This window comes from Rhamphochromis longiceps, linkage group LG2, assembly GCF_057381845.1.
Source record: "Rhamphochromis longiceps isolate RC_006_pf linkage group LG2, R_longiceps_female_GT1.1, whole genome shotgun sequence".
Taxonomy (NCBI): domain Eukaryota; kingdom Metazoa; phylum Chordata; class Actinopteri; order Cichliformes; family Cichlidae; genus Rhamphochromis; species Rhamphochromis longiceps.
In genome coordinates this window covers 27,407,436-27,425,447 of record NC_140558.1, presented here as the reverse complement: position 1 = coordinate 27,425,447, position 18,012 = coordinate 27,407,436, and the positions used below count along the sequence as shown (strand labels likewise).

Here is an 18,012-nt window from a genome sequence, read left to right as displayed (position 1 = left end):
CTGCTATTCAGGGTCGATGTGTTAGTAAAAAGAAGTAGAATTTATCCTATTGTTCCTGTTGTGTACGTTGGAAATTGCACTACTTATATCAGAATGCCACCATCAGCTCTGTACTTGGGAAATAATATTTAGGAATAAAGGCAAAAAATAAAAACCAAAAACAGAAGAAGATTAATTTTTTTGCAAAATTTTTATGAGGCAAAAATCAGACAAAATAGAAGCAAGTATGAGAAGACCGAGTAAAATTTTAACACAAATTTTAAGGAGGAAATGGAGTCGGGAATAAGAGAAAGATCACAGTCCTGTCAATATGAAAAAAAAAGCAAATTATACGTTTTTCTCGAAATTCAGACACATACCAGTGACAGTGAAGAAAGAGGAAATAAGATTTTGGGGAGGTTCTTCAGAGACTCTCCAATTTCACACTATCAAATTAAAGTGTCCATGTATCTGAGGATGGATGAGTGATACTCCTGCAAGGTGCTAGGTGGTCTGCAATTCCCATGAATAATTTGAGTGTGTCACTGTGGGCGGTCCCCATAAAGGAGATTGTGCAGGCAGGGGGCCGGGTAATGATAGATATACCTGGTTTCCCTTTCATCCCCTTCTTCACCTTATCATGAGTTAAAAGACAATATGGATCCTAAAGGTAGCTGAAAGAAAAAACAAGTAATTGGCTTCATTTTTTAAAAACATTAATCTTTAAATAGATAAAACTGTAATTTTTTTCTCCCTCTTTAATATTATCCTTCATCTGTGTTAATTTGGTATGCAAATCGAGGCATTTGAGGACAAGAGTTCAGGAGTTCCTCAAACACTCATTTTAGATGTTTGATATTTACATAAAAAAATCCAGATCTGTAGGTCTCATTGGTGGAAAAAGAAAACTAGCCTGAGACATCGTCAGCACCAGAGAACTCCCACACAGCTTCACACTATCACTTGCTGCCAAGGTGGCAGCTATGGTGACAGGGGCTAAGAGGGGAGCCTGTCATTTGAAGAGAGGTATGAGAGAGACGACACAGGGAGCAGGGACTCAATAAAACTGAGAGAGGGAGCCAAGAGGGGGGAAAAAAATAAAATGATATAGGGCTGTGAGAGGCATAGTGGTGGTTTGGGATAGAATAAATGGATTAGTAAAAGAAGTGGTCAGTTTTTTTTCTTTTTTCATGTCCTTTTAGAGTTCTGTTTAAATAGAGCTTTTATGTGGATAAAAGTAAAGACATCCAATGGGAATTTCCAGGGGCTTTTTTGATATGTTAGGAAAAGCAACAAATGATCCTTCTATCAATACAAAAAGCTTCATATTCCTACAAAGTATTTCCCCCCTTTAAGCAGAGACAACTTCTTGGAAGCGTTTTGCATAATTATCCACCCATCGTTAACACTGGCTTGCTGAAGTTTCTGATCACTGTTCCATATAAAATTTCTTTTCGTATGGAAGAGCGGTCAAAAACGCTAGAAGAGTCGCAAGGTATTTGAAGGCAGGCTTTTTTTGTACCGTTTTGTTTTTTCACACATATTGTCCATTTTAAGTACCACCCCACAACATTTCAGTAGGATTTACACAGCTCTCCATTTCTGCTATTTGAGACTTTCCATGGCAATTTTTCAGCTTTCTGCTCATCAAGCCTCATTCACACACTGAAATGTTTCTGTACCCAATCGCTTCACACTAAAATCTGGGATTCATCAATATTTTCTTACCTGAATTTTTTTTGTAATCCATGAATCAATTGAGAACGGCCTCAGGCCATGTGTATGAACAAATGATGAAGGCCTGACGGCCTCTGAAAACTCAAACACACATTTTTAAACCGAATACTGCTTCTGCAGTCACTACAACTGCTAATTATTGTTATTTCTTTTTTGGTCCTTATTTAGTTTTCCAAAAGGCCATAAGGCAAGAACTAATTAGACTTAAATGCATGAGAATAAGATAATAAATTACTTGTAAACAACACAAAACGCAACAAATGTTTTTAATTAAATCCTGCTGGATGTCATCAGTTGCAGTCTGGTTTCCTCAGAAGAACCTGGATATTTGCCAGTTACCCCTTTTCAGTTTTTTAATGAAAAAGTTGGAACATGTGTGATGTGTCAGCCTAAGTCTTTCCATTTAGTATTTTTTTATATGCAATTATGATGTTTTCAAATACTTTAAATAATGACCAAAAGGCTTTAATAATACAAATTATTATTACTACTACTAGTAGTAGTATTTTTTTTTTAAAACTTGTGTGTTTAAATTTCCCAAGACAGCCAGGCTTTCATTTCACCACCCCTGTGGTCATAGGTGTGCATGTTTCATGAATCCAAAGGTAATTTTGCATATACACGTTTTCTTTTTTGTTTTTGCACAGAGTAAGAACATTTCTAAACAGATATTAGTAAATGAGGCCTATTGTCCTTTCAAAAATGTCCACTTTAAGTTCAGCTTCATCTTATGGCCACGTGGACTTGCATTGTCTTCAAGCTTTCTTTGATATAATGATGAATTCATAGCTGTTAGGACTGCAGCAACATCGAATCATAGAATTTCTACCACAATTCATAAGTCGTATGAAGTTTTTCTGAAAAGCTGTTTTTTTGTCTGTGCCAACAACTGTTATCATTGCCAAATAATGTTATCTTTGATTCATCCGTCCAGAGCAAATTATTTGAAAAGGCCTTGTATTTGCGTGTTTGTTCACTGGCAAACTCTAGTCTTCCTCTAATGTTACTTTTTGCACAACAGTGGCACACCTCCCACGCAAGTCTAATTTGTGCAATCTTTTTGTGATTGTAGCCCCATGCTTTTTGACACGAACATTTGCGAGAGCTGGCAGATCTCGTGATGAAATTTGGGGGTTTTGGACACTTCTTCAACAAACAATCTGCTCTGGTTAGGAACTAAAAGAGGTTGGACGCGGAGAGAAGAATCACCACAGCAAAACCAGGTTTATCCTATCACTGCAATTAGTTCCTTGGATCTGAGTATTATTGGAGGCTCTCTATTTTACAATACAAAGTACCTTGAGACGACTGCTGATGTGATTTGGTGCTATATAAATAAAACTGAATTGAATTCAATCCGAGTCCTGCTTAAGTGGCTGTGGGGACTGGCTCAAACTGTTTCATTTAACTTCACCTTCCAACTTTTCAGAAGCACAGAAAGAAGAATTGAGCTGCACATCAAGAAAGTAAAAAAGTATTAATTCATGTGAATTAATTTTGTGTAGATGTTTTAGCCCTTCTTTATTTTGTGTGTTTTCTATGTGAAAAAAAATCCATGGACAAGATAGTTTTTATAGAAAAAACATTATAAAATAAAAATCCCTAGAGCACAGGCCCAGAAAGGGATCGAGTTAGGCAGAGCAGACGGGCAGGTGTGTAATACAGTGGTGGAAAGCCTGAATAGGCACTGTTTCAAAAAGGATCAAATGCTGCTTCTTGTAAAAGTCAAAAATTTCCATGGGGTGTACTTATTTTGTTCACATGGATGTAGCTCACCATTCAAAAGTCTCACTAAATGTGTTCTGCTTTTTTTTCCCCTCTGCACTGCTCTGTGTCTCCCCAAAGGCTGAGAGTTGATGTGACTGACAGACAGCCACGGACAGCTTGGTTAGACACACTACACTCATGGGAGGCCACCAAGACTGAAACTGAGCAGAAAGCAATGGAGGAATACAGTGAGGGAGGGGGGAAGCTGACGAAAGGACTTTTAGCGGTCGAAGGAGTGCAAGAGAAATAAAACAAGATAAAAAATCAGAAAAAAAAAAAAAAAAAAAAAAAAAAAACACTTGACATGAAGGAAAAAATAACCAAATAAACCATAAAGATTGCGTAAGTTTGAATAGCTGTGAATTTGTCAACTTCTTTATGTTCCTGCCCACTAGGCTTATACGTGTGCACATCTTATCAAGGTCATCTTCTGATCTTTTCTCCGTGATGAACATTGATTCAAAAGTCAGGCAAGGATTCAGGCATTTGTTCAATGTGCAGGGGTAAAAACACATTGTGGAGTTCACAGAACTGCTTAATACTTTATTTGCCCTTTTACCTGACAAAGTGGCAAAGATTTAATATAATGTTGGTCTGGAAACTATTAAATACCCATAGTTGGCTCTCAAAGGTAAGAATCAGTCTTTTAAAACATATAAGACTGAGGATCAAAAGAATAAACTTTTATTCAACTTGCTTCCAGTAGGCTCTGCTACATTAAATGTAATCTTGTTTCCATGCATTTGTTTGTCAAAAATGATATTTTTTGTTGTTTACAGAGCACATAAGTGAGGCAGCAAAAATTCAAAGAAGAATGAAGGTTTGTAGCGCTTCCCCTACTTCCGAAGTGTATGGAGAAGAGCAAGAGTCTAAGGAGGTCAAGCAACACTTGAAGAATAAAGAACAGCTTTATTACTTGACCAACACATTTTGGTCTGTGGCCTTCATCAAGGTCACGATGACTGTGATGACAACAGGCAAAAAAAAATTATATTAAAAGTCAGATTAAAAGTCGTTGTGCAGAAAATAAGTGTATCTACAAATAGGCAACACAACGCATCAGCCTTTCACCTACACAAGGTGTGAAGTACTAGTATTAGCAGCTACTTATTAGCAGGTACCAAGTAACTAAGGACTAGGAAATACACTCGTTTCCTTATTTCCAAAGTACTATTTATGCAAAGGATTTTCTGTTTTTCATGGGTTAAGATGAGCAAGAGTAAGTATACCACATGATTGATGATTGACTCCAGTGATTTTGATTTATGTTGCCAACATTTCATATTATCATCAGTTATGTAGGGACAGAATCATAAACTAGAAGATGCTAATGAAATTTTCTGATATAGAGTATAATATCTTTTGCTGAGAGGGAAAGACCATCAAAAAAAGATTTTGCTTCAGTTTTGTTGGGTGAAATCCTAGAATTTTATTAGTCTCTTATTTTGTCCTAATTAGCAGATGCTAAGGAACCAAAACCAATGCTGCCAATCTAGAGTGGACCTACAGTGTCGCACAGGCATGTCAACTAGGAAAACCATTCAGCATCCAGAGCCTAAAACTCAGGGTAAATGATATTCACCCCAGGGGCTCTGCCACTAGGCCCTCTTCCCTGATAAATGGCAAATAATCCCTGATATTCAGAATCTTTTACTTTGCAGAGGAACTGACGAGATCCTCAAAACTCCATCACTACATACAGCACTCATCTCTTCCTGCCTTCAGAAACAAGTTAAGTAAGCTCAATAGGACTCGATAACTATTGAGGCAGTTTGATAGCTCCCTTTATACTAATGCTTTTGGGTGTAATCCCAAGTGCATACATAATGCGGACACTTACTGGTGGGATCCTCCTAAATACAGAGAACACGAAAACTATCAATTATTTACCCCAACACAGATTCAAGTTCAATTATAAAATGTCTGCAACAAGAACAACATGTATCCAGGTGTATGATTTGAACTACCCAAAGTACCTATCATCTGTAAAACATGACTGACCACATCACACACCTGACAGGTTTTTAAATTCATTTCGAGCCAAAGAGACCGTGACATGTTTATTCAACCATTATTGTTCATAATGATTCTTAATAAAGAAGAATAATGAAAATGAAGACTTGGATTATGCTCCACATGGACTATGACAATTTGATGCAGACATTTTCCTAATGTTTTGCTGTTGTCAACCATCCCTGTTAAGAAGCACTATATTCAGAAACTACAATAATGACAATGAAAAATAAGATCATTCCATAACAAATTGTGACTTTCTTTTGAAACATTATCAATACGGGATTAGCAACTGATGAAAAAGATGATTGATTTTAGTTAACAACAACTTCATGACATATAGAAGAATCTATTTAAGTGGTGTAACAATGGTAAACAACTAAAATTATAGACATAAAAAACCACAAAGATTTTTCTTAATGTTTACATCACTTACCCATGACTCTCTACCATGTCTGCCACAAGGATGTTCACCATCTTTCTTCTTGTAGTATCAGAGAGGCAGTTTGTTTTCTCATATTTCCTAAATACTTGATCACCATCTGGATTTGAATACAAGGCTGCTCTGACGATCTGAAATAACAATTGGAAGAAATTCATAGAAAGCACCTACCAGGAAGGTATAAAAATGATCAGCATCAACTGCTATAGCCTTTGCATTAATCACTACATCTCATTTAATCATGAGAGGGTGTGGTAAGACTCGACTTAAGCGGTCAAAGAAGTGCAGGAGACTGATGCTGTCCAGTGTAGCAAGTGATTTATTCACCATTCTGTGGCCCAAGAACATTTACAAAGAAACAAATAAGAAACTCAACTCTATAATTAACTCAATTCAAATAAACATAACTGAACTTAAATCAACGGAAATTAAGGTCAAACTGCACACAGCTACACTGACCTGAACCCTTCTTCTGAAACACCTGAGTTCGTCTGCTTAAATAGTCCCCTTAATCAAACACTTTCTCCTCTGGACTATTCCATTCAGTAGGTAGGTGAGATGAACATGATTATATTCATCCTCTACTACTCCTCTTGACTGGCAACATAAACTCTGGTGTAATCAATACATATCACAACATTAAATCTATTTCTTTATAAACCCTTTAAAATCAACTTTATTAAATTATAAGAATTCTTCCCCTCCTGCCCTTGGTCTCTTCCTGTGACCTCAGATGAACCCAGAAGGTATAAAGCAGGAAGTAGAACTACATTTCCTCCTTTTGCTTCTGGAAGACAGGTAGGTAAAGGTAAGTTCAAACAATACAAATTAACAGTTGAAATAAATAACATGTTAACTTAACAAACTTGTATGAATTGATTTAAACCAAGATGTTATATTATATAATCTGTAAAAGTGCAGAACATAAACAAACCCGGGATAGTAGATGTTTGCCTATTGCAGATTACATGTGAAATATGGTTAAATCAAAACAAGAATGTTAACTAAGAATGTAGACAAATGGTCTTCTCACCCACTTTGTCACAGAGGGACCATTGTTTTGTTTTTATAATTTTCAAATTTAAAGATATTGAGTATTGATACAAATGAACAGGTAATTGGCAATCTTAAGTTACAACATATCATATCCTGAAGATTACTTAAATTTCTTGCAGTGTTGCTGTCAGGAGGTCCTTCAATTAACTGTCTTTTCCGAGCTTTGGTAGATTCAAGTATTATTGTTGTGTCTGAACCTGATGATGATCCTCCTGATGCAGGTGATGGTGACAACTCTAATGAAGATGCGGCCTCTGAAGAAGACCCTGCAACACTGTTGTCTAACAATACAGACAGCCTCATAGATTTAAACATGATTACACCAACTATAAATTAGTAAATTTAACAACACGTTTTTAAATGAAACATACGGCTTAAACTTCTTACCACTGCATTCTTCAGTGAAGACACTGAAAGACACCTGAGATGACTTCAAAAGTTCATCAAATATGTCAGAATCCACTTCCACTCCCGCAGAATCCATCAGGACCAAATTGGTAGAACCTGGCAAACTGAATTTCACCAGCACTAAAAAAGAAACAATCAATAAAGTTCTATATGAATTTATAATTCATAAATCCGTAAATCACAGTTTTACTTTGATAATATTTATAAATTCTTTATTCATTCGATTACTAAAATAATTATTCATTTAAATTAGCAATTAATGTTGATAGGTTTGTAGCTTGAACCCATCCGCTGGAACGTTGAAGACAATATAATTACACTGCAAAGCAAGACACAAGTAGGCAAGCTTCTTCATGTTTCTCGTGCACGGGAGAGAACCGGACAGGCACTGTTCCTTCGCTTGACCCCAGTTGCTCTCGTCCGTTCTCCCGTACCACTGTTCTTTTATTGAGGTTACATGAATATGCATAAGTTCATTAACATATGACGTCTACATACACACAAAGAGTAGTGTGTGTGTGTGTGTGTGTGTGTGTGTGTGTGTGTGTGTGTGTGTGTGTGTGTGTGTGTGTGTGTGTGTGTGTGTGTGTGTGTGTGTGTGTGTGTGTGTGTGTGTGTGTGTGGACTGCTGATCAAAGGGTCAAACATCCTTGGTCAGGAAGAGGGTAGCCTCCCCCTCACCCTAGATGGTTCATCCTAGATAACACGGTGAGGAAGTCCTGCAGTTCATCTAAACAAAGAGCACTTAGACTAGAACAGACGCAACTACGTTAATCCTACCATAAAACAATAAGACACGGTATGACCTCTCATGCTCCCAAAGTGCTGTCTAATACACACAAAGTTTGCAGACTATCAAGGATCAAAACCTCTACCAATCTACAACTAATTACAAAACTCTAAGCATATATAAGTAAATATTTCTAAGCATAAATGACAATCAACAATACAAATCTAACATTTCCCCCCTTTTTGACCTTTATGCTAGAAAAGTTCCCAGGTATGAATACCTCATGTCTGACAGTTTCAATGCAAACCTTTTTATACTCAGCATATGTCAAATCACCCTAAATTACTGAAAAGGTACACAGTTTAACAAATGTATTAGCAGTTATCCCATTCCTCATTGATCTCATCTCATGGCAAACTGCATCCCACAAACAAACAAATTGTTAATTTAATAGTGAAAATAAGAAGATAACATTTCCAAAAACATCTCAGCTTGGTGGTGCTTCCTCCGGGTGTGCACATCACATGTCTCTCTGCAGAGTGGTTTAAGCTCTGCAGGGCGTCATGTCTCTTCCAGTTGTTTCCATCACTGTCCATAGGACCAGAGTCCAAATGTATGTAGAATAGACATTCAAACATACCAGTTGGTTTTGTTGTTCGTCAACATGGGTCTCAGCTATTTCCAAGCTGCAGACTTCTCAGCACTCTAGTTTTATGGCCTCTTACCAGCCCCCATCACCTGACTTCAGACCTTCATCTTGTGAGGGGGATATTTATGACTCCTTAATTGTCCACGCTCTGCAGAAAAGCTCTCTGTGGAAAGGGTGCTGGGTTCCGTCATCTTACTGCTGTTATGATCCCAGCAGCCTTCAGAGTGTCATCGTATGCACAGTACAGTGGCACAGCGTTAGGTGATGTTCATAGGAAACTGCTGTTATCACCACCATAGCTTCTGGTTCCTGTGCTTTTCACAGAATCATGACGTCATCCTCGAACTCCTTCTGCGCTGTCGATGGAGCTTGGCACGCTCCCCTCATCCCTCGAGTTTTCATATCCCAACGCTGCTGAAGATTTAAGGCAGAGCACGTCGTACACCTTAATTGTCTTTCTCAGCGTCAATATTGAATGTTTCATTTTATTTAACATCTTGCTGTGGGAAGTCTCCTCTTGATCTCCTGGAAGCTCAGTAGCACAGCTCTCTGTGTGATGTCTGCTGTGCTGAAGATGATCTCTGATCCTCCTGAAGCCTCTCTCCTGGCCTCAGCTCCCATCCTGTGGACGATCCTCTCAGGCACTCCTTCTCGTCATGCATAGTCCTGATTTTGGGCCTGCTGGATCTGTCTCTCTTAGGTGAGAGTTGTCATGTGTCCATCTCCTCTGCCTTCCTCCTGGTTCAGCTGTTTCCGGCACCAGCTGGGGTCCTATAAGGATGAGCGTCGTAGTCAAGGTAACCAAGAGGGTCCTGGTCGCACACAGGTCCGTCACGCCTCGCACTTGGTTGCCCTAGAGTTGATCAGAGGCTGGAGGTTGAAGTGCGAGCTTACCCTACGGGGGCTCAATCAGCACTCCCCCCTCACCACTGAAACAACCAAGTGTGAGATTTCTCTATTGTGCTGTCTTGAGGGTGCCGGGGTTTCCTGGGACCTCGACCTCTTGCAGTGGCTCTGATAAATCCAGGAGGGTCTCTCGCTATTTTGCAGGCAGTTAAAATGGTCCTTGCTGTGGCTCCAAGGTCTGATCTCATGATGGGCCCCAACCAGCTTGACCTTTGACCTCAACCACTGCCTGGTCCTGTCAGCTATGCGCTTCTCACTGGGCCTCTGAAGATTTCTCAGGAGATTACTGCTGCACCTGTATTTCCTTGCTAGGAAGACAAACTATTTGGAGAGTATGTCAACAATCATCAAACCACATTCTTTAGTTCAGTGAACTTCACTTATAGGCCATCAAAGCCTCATCTGAACATGGGTGCACCACTTGCATAGGTTTAATACCTGTAAATGAATTGTTAATCACACAGATCGCTGCGAAAATCATATAAAACAAATTTTAATGTTAATTCATTGTTTCATATTAATCCTGGATCCCTCCTCTTGACTCATGGACACTCCCATGAGTCAACTCACCAAAACCAGATTCCTGTCTTAAAGAAAAAGTTAAATAGATCATATCCCAGGTAACATCAGGGCATCTGCTCCTCTGGAGCAGCACCACCCTGGACTTATAATCCTGCAATAAAAGATGTTAGTGTGTTTTGTATATTAAATTTGCATAATAAAAACTGGCTCCGCCAGGAGCCTACATACACACCATCATGGCCTGGTAAACAAGATCTGGAAATGAAATCAAACTTCACACCTATAAACAATTGTATCATAAGAACAATAAGCATTCAACATCAGCAAGACAAGTGTCATGTGCAGGTTTTCTCAAATCAGTAAACTACAATTATTTTCATAAGTCGCCTCAGACATGGATCATCCCATGTACTCAGGCAACATTAATGTAATCGGTGACTGCTCTTAAGCAAAGTCACTCCACTTATATATTACTATGGGCTCAAAAGTGGCCAGCAAATGAGCCCATATTAAACTATCCCATAAACACTGCATCTCTTATTTGTTTTTCCTCATGTCACTTGTCCGCTTCTGCCGAATCCTCTACACGCAGTCATAGAAAAACAAACATTAGCAACACAGTGACTATTGGTGGTCAGACGCAGATCGACAGGTTCCAGAGGTGCCATAAAAAGACCATAAAGTTAGCCATCTATAGCTGTGGAAAGAAGTAACACCAGTTCTCAACACAGGAAATTTCACACATGTTATTCACATTATCAAAGTAACCTTCACATTTTCCCATCAACACAATGCAACAGCATCACCACTCATAACCTGTAAACACAGTTTTCCTCACACATAAACCCAGAAATCCTGTAGTAGGAAAAAACATCAACCAGTTGTCCTGGTATAAATCGCATCATCAATTCACATGAAGAACTGGCATGCTGTAAGAAAAGAAAATGCAAATATTAGCGCTTGCGCAGGCGTATGCATACTTTGTCACAGTTATCTCTGTGAGCAACACAAGCCTATGAATAACACACCTGATAAATGCACAGACACAGAAAATGGCATTTAAAAGGTTAAATCATCATGCAACCTCGAGTGTTGCTGTCATCTTTCTGCTCCTGTAAAAGGAAACACATGGGTTCATCTGCACCTTTGTCAGGTGGGGGTTAACTTCACACAATCATGTTCAGTCAGTCAGTTATTTTAAAATTCTTACTCATTCACTCAGTGGTTCCTTCTTTTGCTAATTGTGGAAATTCTCATCGCATTCGTTTCCACGCTCAGCAAAACGACGTTATTTCAAAAAGAAAAATAATTTAGACTGGATTTCCTCGTTGAATCCTTTTTGGGGGGGACTCTCATTTCCTAATTGTCCCAAATAAGTGGCTTTCTCCTGAGCCCATTTTAAATGTGGAGAAACTCACTTGCAACAATTGTCTTGACGACGTGTAACGCTTTTAATTCCCGACTTGCATTGCAGATCTGCTCAAAGAAAAGAAATTCACAAGCAAAAATCAGTGCTTGTTCAAAAATGAAAAATAAAAAATAACAGAGATTATCAAACCAAACTTTCAGTGCACTGTGAAAGTATCAAAATAAAAAGGCCTTGTTAAGTCATGACACAAACTCCTCATCAACTTCACAACAGGAGAAGAATCATCAGCTAGATTCACTCCAAACCAACCATCAGCTGCACAACACACCATACCACATAACTATGAGTTTAATCACCAGGTCTGTGCTCTTCACTCATTTAGGCCACAGATCTATTTTATTCAATTTTTCCTTTTTCCCTTCATCATAAAACATGTGACATGCTGTCATGCACTTCACAAAAGAAGTTTGTTCTGACGTATTCAGAGTTGTGTATCTAAATACAGGATTCACTCGCACATCAAAACAGGAAACTCAGTGTTTTAGAGTCTCCACTCTAACAAACTCCAACACATCCCATTCACTCGTGCTAGAATTCAGTCACCTTTCATTAATCTAAAAACCAATCAAATAATTTGCATATCGGCTATTAACCCACTAAGTTGACAGGACAACAGAAATGCATGTTCAAAATGTTATCACTAAAAGAGAATTTCCCTCATACAGTAAATTTAGTAGTAAACTTGTGCTGCATCAATCAAGCAGGAAGCTTCTCCCAATTTACTATATTAACACTAAATTTATTATCTGATCACTAGTTGGTGGTCAAACCAGAATCAAAGGTTAAACTGTTGTCCTGCAACCTGGAGAGTCAATTTTTTTGCATTGGATAAATTCAGTATTTAATAACAAGTGTCTGCTAAATTGACACTATTTTAGCACTGATGAAAGATAACAAGCTAATTTTCATTGCATGTGTGTTTGTTATTAGGCAGGTTTAATGCATGTCTGTGGAGCTGCATATCCAACAGAGCATGTTCTCTGCCTTTCCTACACACTTCTCTGCTATTATTTGATCACTTCTTAACTAATGTGCTATGAGTCCACTGGTTTTTGCATCACACGAGGTGACTTTGGACAAGATGATAAACAGACTCACACGCTTAAGATGTTGTCTAATCTTCATAAGCTCTCTTGTGTTTGTGTTAGTAGGGTTAATGCATGTTGTGCTTGTGTGTGTGATTTTGTATATGTTTCTATTTTTGCAGTGTTTCAGACTCCTTCACAATTTTCCAACTTAAGCAGTCAGTTTTGTTTTTCCCAGGTTTGCTAACCCAAATTTTGATTTCCCACATTAAATAATTCCTATGTGTTCTCACCTAGTCTTCTCACTCTGTTGTCCTCTCCCACTTCAACAGTCCAACAGCCGGCAGTTCTCCTTCAGCTTTGTCCTGTATTCCACTGTCTCTTCTTGCCATTTTACTCCACAGGTGGCAAATGTCAAACTCCAACAGTCTCCTCAGTTCTCCTCAAACGTTTTCTTCACATGCACAGTGAAGTTTCAGCTTGTTGTAGACACAGTGCCATCCATCCGATCAGTCAGGATGATGGGTTTGCTCTTCTTCTCTGATGCTGTTTGTCCACACTGCTGCTGCTTTGCTGGGACTTTTTGTGCTCAGGACTTGCTGCTGTCTCTTTATCTGCCATGTTATTGCTGCATTCCTTGTCTTCAGGGAGGAGTGAGAGCTTGCTTGTGAGGTTGAGAAACACATGGCACTGTAAATAAGTCAGCCAGAAACTTGGCCTGCATGTTTCCAATGATGTTGAAATATAACTTTCTTCCAACTGCTGCATGTGGAAAATTGATTCAGGTCTGCTTTTCACCTGAAAGTGACAAACTAAGACATTTTCATTATTATCATCGCTGCTTAATCAACACACATCTCTCTCTCTGTTTTTGTGAACAATCCTTTCTTAAAAGCAAAAAATAAAATCGTGGTTGTTTTTGGCTGATCAACACAAAACCTTTTCCCTATGATTTATTTTTCATCTACAATATAAATTCTTCCTCTTTTTCATTTGCATAAATAAATCACATGGCCGATGATACCATGGTGATCCATAAATATAATCACCAGTTTATTAAATTATTTTTAACCCAACAAAACAAATAAACAAAAACATGATGCTGATGCTACACACACACACGAGTCAAGGTGCAGGAAAACTGCTCACGGGAACGCTGCACACTCTCTGTTTCCCTCTCTTTGAGTAGTTCCCAGACAGCTCTTGATCTGATAATGTGTAGCTTGCTCATCAGCTCAGAAAAAAAAACTGCAACGCAACATCACACAGTAGTTGCATGCTCTGCCCACAGCGGCAAAGTCTTACACTTTCATATTCAATACAGCTTCTCCATCATGTACTTTTAGATGTTTCATACAGGGTTCAGCATATTAGTTGTTTTCACAGGTGTGCTCCATATCTCAACAATGGCTCATAACAAGACGACAGTCTTTCACACAGGTCAAGTGCCTCTATGCACTTCATTAGTTTAAATATTTACCTATATCACTTCACCTCACATGTCATTGTACTGAATTTAAGCAACCACAAGCTTAATGTAGATTACTTTTAACAACTATCCACCTCAATTACGTCTATGGTCTGGCACACAGGCTGTTGTCGATCAGGGCAAGCTAAAGAGTTAACATTTTGTGTCAGCTGCCAGGAGCAAAGTCCAGCACAAACGTCTGTCTCCCTCCAACTCACTCTTGGTTGCTTAGAAACCCATGATAACAACAACAGTCGGTGTCACAGACCACGTGTTCTGCTCCGCACACACTCACACAACAACAACAACAAAAACGACGACGACGACAACAATGACAACAACACAAAATAGGCCTACTCCGGACTCACACCGGACCGCTCGGGACCCTGACCCAGTTGTGGGACGCTCACCCACTCGCGCGACAAAACCCAATGAAGGGACGCTCGGGACACACACCCAGGGCGATTTCAAAACCGGACACTCACCGGACGCTTGGGACCCTTGGGCGATTTAACCAAAACCTCTTTTTCGGGACACAAACCCAGTTATCGCTCCACAAAGCAGCGAACTTCTCAACGCCTCACAAAATGGCGGAGACTGCACAACGACACGGTTATAGAGTCGGCCTCTTCAAACTTACTTGGCGTTGCTTAGCGTGTAATATCAGCTTCGAATCCCGCCGATCGCCATTCATCGAGGAGAAAGATAGACCGCGAATCCACAGGAACGTCCTGGCTGACGTCAGTCTTTCAGCGTGTCCCTCCACCCCTCGGTGAATGCGATTCCAGGGCTCCGGCTCTCGAAGGACCAATTAATGATAGGTTTGTAGCTTGAACCCATCCGCTGGAACGTTGAAGACAATATAATTACACTGCAAAGCAAGACACAAGTAGGCAAGCTTCTTCATGTTTCTCGTGCACGGGAGAGAACCGGACAGGCACCGTTCCTTCGCTTGACCCCAGTTGCTCTCGTCCGTTCTCCCGTACCACTGTTCTTTTATTGAGGTTACATGAATATGCATAAGTTCATTAACATATGACGTCTACATACACACAAAGAGTACCTTGCCTGTGTGTGTGTGTGTGTGTGTGTGTGTGTGTGTGTGTGTGTGTGTGTGTGTGTGTGTGTGTGTGTGGACTGCTGATCAAAGGGTCAAACATCCTTGGTCAGGAAGAGGGTAGCCTCCCCCTCACCCTAGATGGTTCATCCTAGATAACACGGTGAGGAAGTCCTGCAGTTCATCTAAACAAAGAGCACTTAGACTAGAACAGACGCAACTACGTTAATCCTACCATAAAACAATAAGACACGGTATGACCTCTCATGCTCCCAAAGTGCTGTCTAATACACACAAAGTTTGCAGACTATCAAGGATCAAAACCTCTACCAATCTACAACTAATTACAAAACTCTAAGCATATATAAGTAAATATTTCTAAGCATAAATGACAATCAACAATACAAATCTAACAAATGTAGTGAAGTAAACTTACAGTATTTGCCCTTGGACTGCAGTGAAAGCTTTGGGTAAAGTACAAGTAAATCAAAACAATACTTACATGAATAGTATATGAATAAATTTACTTAGTTACTTTTAATCACTACACTCAAATGACCTCCCTGCAAAAATTCGGAGTAATTGTAGGCATCGTCTGTCTTTGGTACCCTGACCCATTTGCTCACTCCCTTAAACTCGACAGGAATCAGCATATCGCCACCTTCCAAGAGTAGAAAGCTATATATAATAAGGTCAAGCATAGAACATCATTTCTTCGCAAAATATCTTGCATGTCTAGTCCCTTTGGACTGAGCTAAAATTCATTTCGTTATGAAAGAACATCCTTGGTTTTTAATACCTACAAACTGCGTAACTGCACTGCACTGCAATACAGTAGTCTCTTGATTATCGCGGTGGTTAGTAGAAACCATATTTTTATTTTATTATTTTTATATACTTTAAGCCATAAAAACTCTCCCTGCACTCTAACAAACCCTAATATAAACCTATTATTCATTTTTAGGCTAGAAAATGCTTATTTTACCATGAATAAAAAATCTAAAAAAAGAAAAATGCCTACTTGTCACAGAAATGCATACCATATGAAATTACCATAATTAACAAGATGTAGGGGGTATACTCTAGTGTAAAAATCTTTCCATCAAGACATCCTAGTTCACCTAAGCCAGGGTCTCAAACTTCAATGAGCTATGGGCCACTGCTGGCACTGTCACCTCATTGGAGGGCCACTTTTGTTCAAGTAGTACAAAAAAATACAAAGAAAACACCCACAAATATTTCCCAAAATGTAGTGCCTTGTTAGTTTTTTAAAATTGCAAATATTATATAACAAGGCAAAACCGCAAACTTGAATGCATTTTTTCTCACTCCAAACTAACCAAAGCCCAGCTCCACGGCTCTGAACCGTGGTTAAAAAAAAAAAAAAGAAATTCTGGCTAATACGTCGGGTCCGGCGTCGGGCTCGTGGCCGCTAACCAGCTTTACTGTCAGCGAACACAGTGTACACTCGAGTATAAACAGCTTACTTACAACTGGGCTCGTCAGCCAGTCTTTTTGGCTGCAGTGGTTATTATTTCATCTTCCGTTTCTCGCGGGTAGCAACTCATACTTTCTCCCTCCCTCGCACTCAAACACACACATCAGGAGAGGGAGTCCCACACGTTCTCACTGCAGCACGGAATACGCTGCCCACGAGGGCCTGTAATACTCTGCTCACATTACATTCGAATTAAACCATTTTCGGCAAATGACAAAAAAAAGTCACTTCAAGGGTCAAATTGCATTAAATTTTATCACAGGCTGCAAGTAGGAGTGACATGGGCCGTGGGTTTGAGACCCCTGAACTAAGGATTTAGCAAGTTTAATTTGAAAATAAATAAAAGGTGTTTAGTGTTTTTACTAGTTATCATGTTACTTGTTCTAATATCAATCTAAAACTTAATATTTAACCGAATAAAACTTACCACAGCAGCAAGAAAAAATGGCGACCAAAGATTCTGAAATGCGAAGCTCCACAGGAAATGAAGGTGTGGTCTAATTTAACACCCGCAGTGTTAAAATGCAGTAACGACTAAAATCCACACTTACATTTTTCAGGAATCAACTCCCGATGTGTTATTTTAACTCGATTAAGTGTTGAACTAACTCGGAACTCTGTTGAAATCTACTAACACTGAAAAAGCAACACTGGCATTTTTGCTGTGTAGAGTCACTAGCACACCAGAAAACAACAACAGCATCATGGCTGCAGCTTATAGAGTCCCATCAGTGGGACACAGGGTCCACTTGGACTCTATGTCAAAAGCTTCCCTTGAAATGCTGTCAAAGAGCTTTTCAGTTGCCAACTCAGTTCCTCTCGTCACCAAAACACACGTCCACAGATGTCACGGTGCAATTACAAAATTGATCATAAACCTGCAAACTGGTGACACCTGCTGCCAAGTGCAGTTGTAAAAAACACTGTTGTGCTACAGCATTGTGTTCATTATGGACAAACTATGATTAGCACGAGTCTAAAAGCAGATCAACACTTGGGCTCAGATCGGGAATCTCCTCAAGGTTTATTACTATTACCCATGCGAGTGTTGAAGGCCTCCCGGCAATACAGTGGAACTATGGTGAGGTGGAATACACAAATCTGGTACGACCCATCCTCATGTACCCCACAAGAAAGGTGATGTTCCACGTAATTACAATCAGTTTTAGCAACTTGTGATCGATGCACTAGAGCCTTCACCGCATAGCACATGATCAGTTTGCTTCATCACCCAAAGATGTGCCCAAGACCCCTGGTTACAGGAGAAATACCTGGGTGCTGATTACATGGTGAGATACTCGTAACCCTTAATATTTTCTCTTCATT

The 18,012-nt window shown here is 39.4% G+C and overlaps 1 protein-coding gene across 1 annotated transcript; it reads right to left on the bottom strand.

The window, feature by feature from the left end:
- Window positions 1–5,242: 5,242 nt before the first annotated feature.
- LOC146677337 (uncharacterized) lies at window positions 5,243–15,841 on the bottom strand. Its single transcript, XM_085379556.1, has 5 exons — window positions 15,748–15,841; window positions 7,382–7,522; window positions 7,103–7,275; window positions 5,933–6,069; window positions 5,243–5,336 (listed from the first exon to the last, which is right to left on the bottom strand). Exons 1-5 carry the CDS (start codon window positions 15,839–15,841, stop codon window positions 5,243–5,245), a joined length of 639 nt encoding a protein of 212 aa, XP_085235682.1.
- Between the last annotated feature and the right edge of the window lie 2,171 nt (window positions 15,842–18,012).

Coding starts and splice junctions, on each gene's coding strand:
- LOC146677337 (XM_085379556.1), bottom strand. CDS start 15,841: ATGCTGATTCCTGTCGAGTTTAAGGGAGTGAGCAAATGGGTCAGGGTA. Junction 7,276..7,381: donor CTTCACTGAAGAATGCAGTG/GTAAGAAGTTTA, acceptor CTGTATTGTTAG/ACAACAGTGTTGCAGGGTCT. Junction 6,070..7,102: donor ACAGCAACACTGCAAGAAAT/TTAAGTAATCTT, acceptor TTGTTATTTCAG/ATCGTCAGAGCAGCCTTGTA.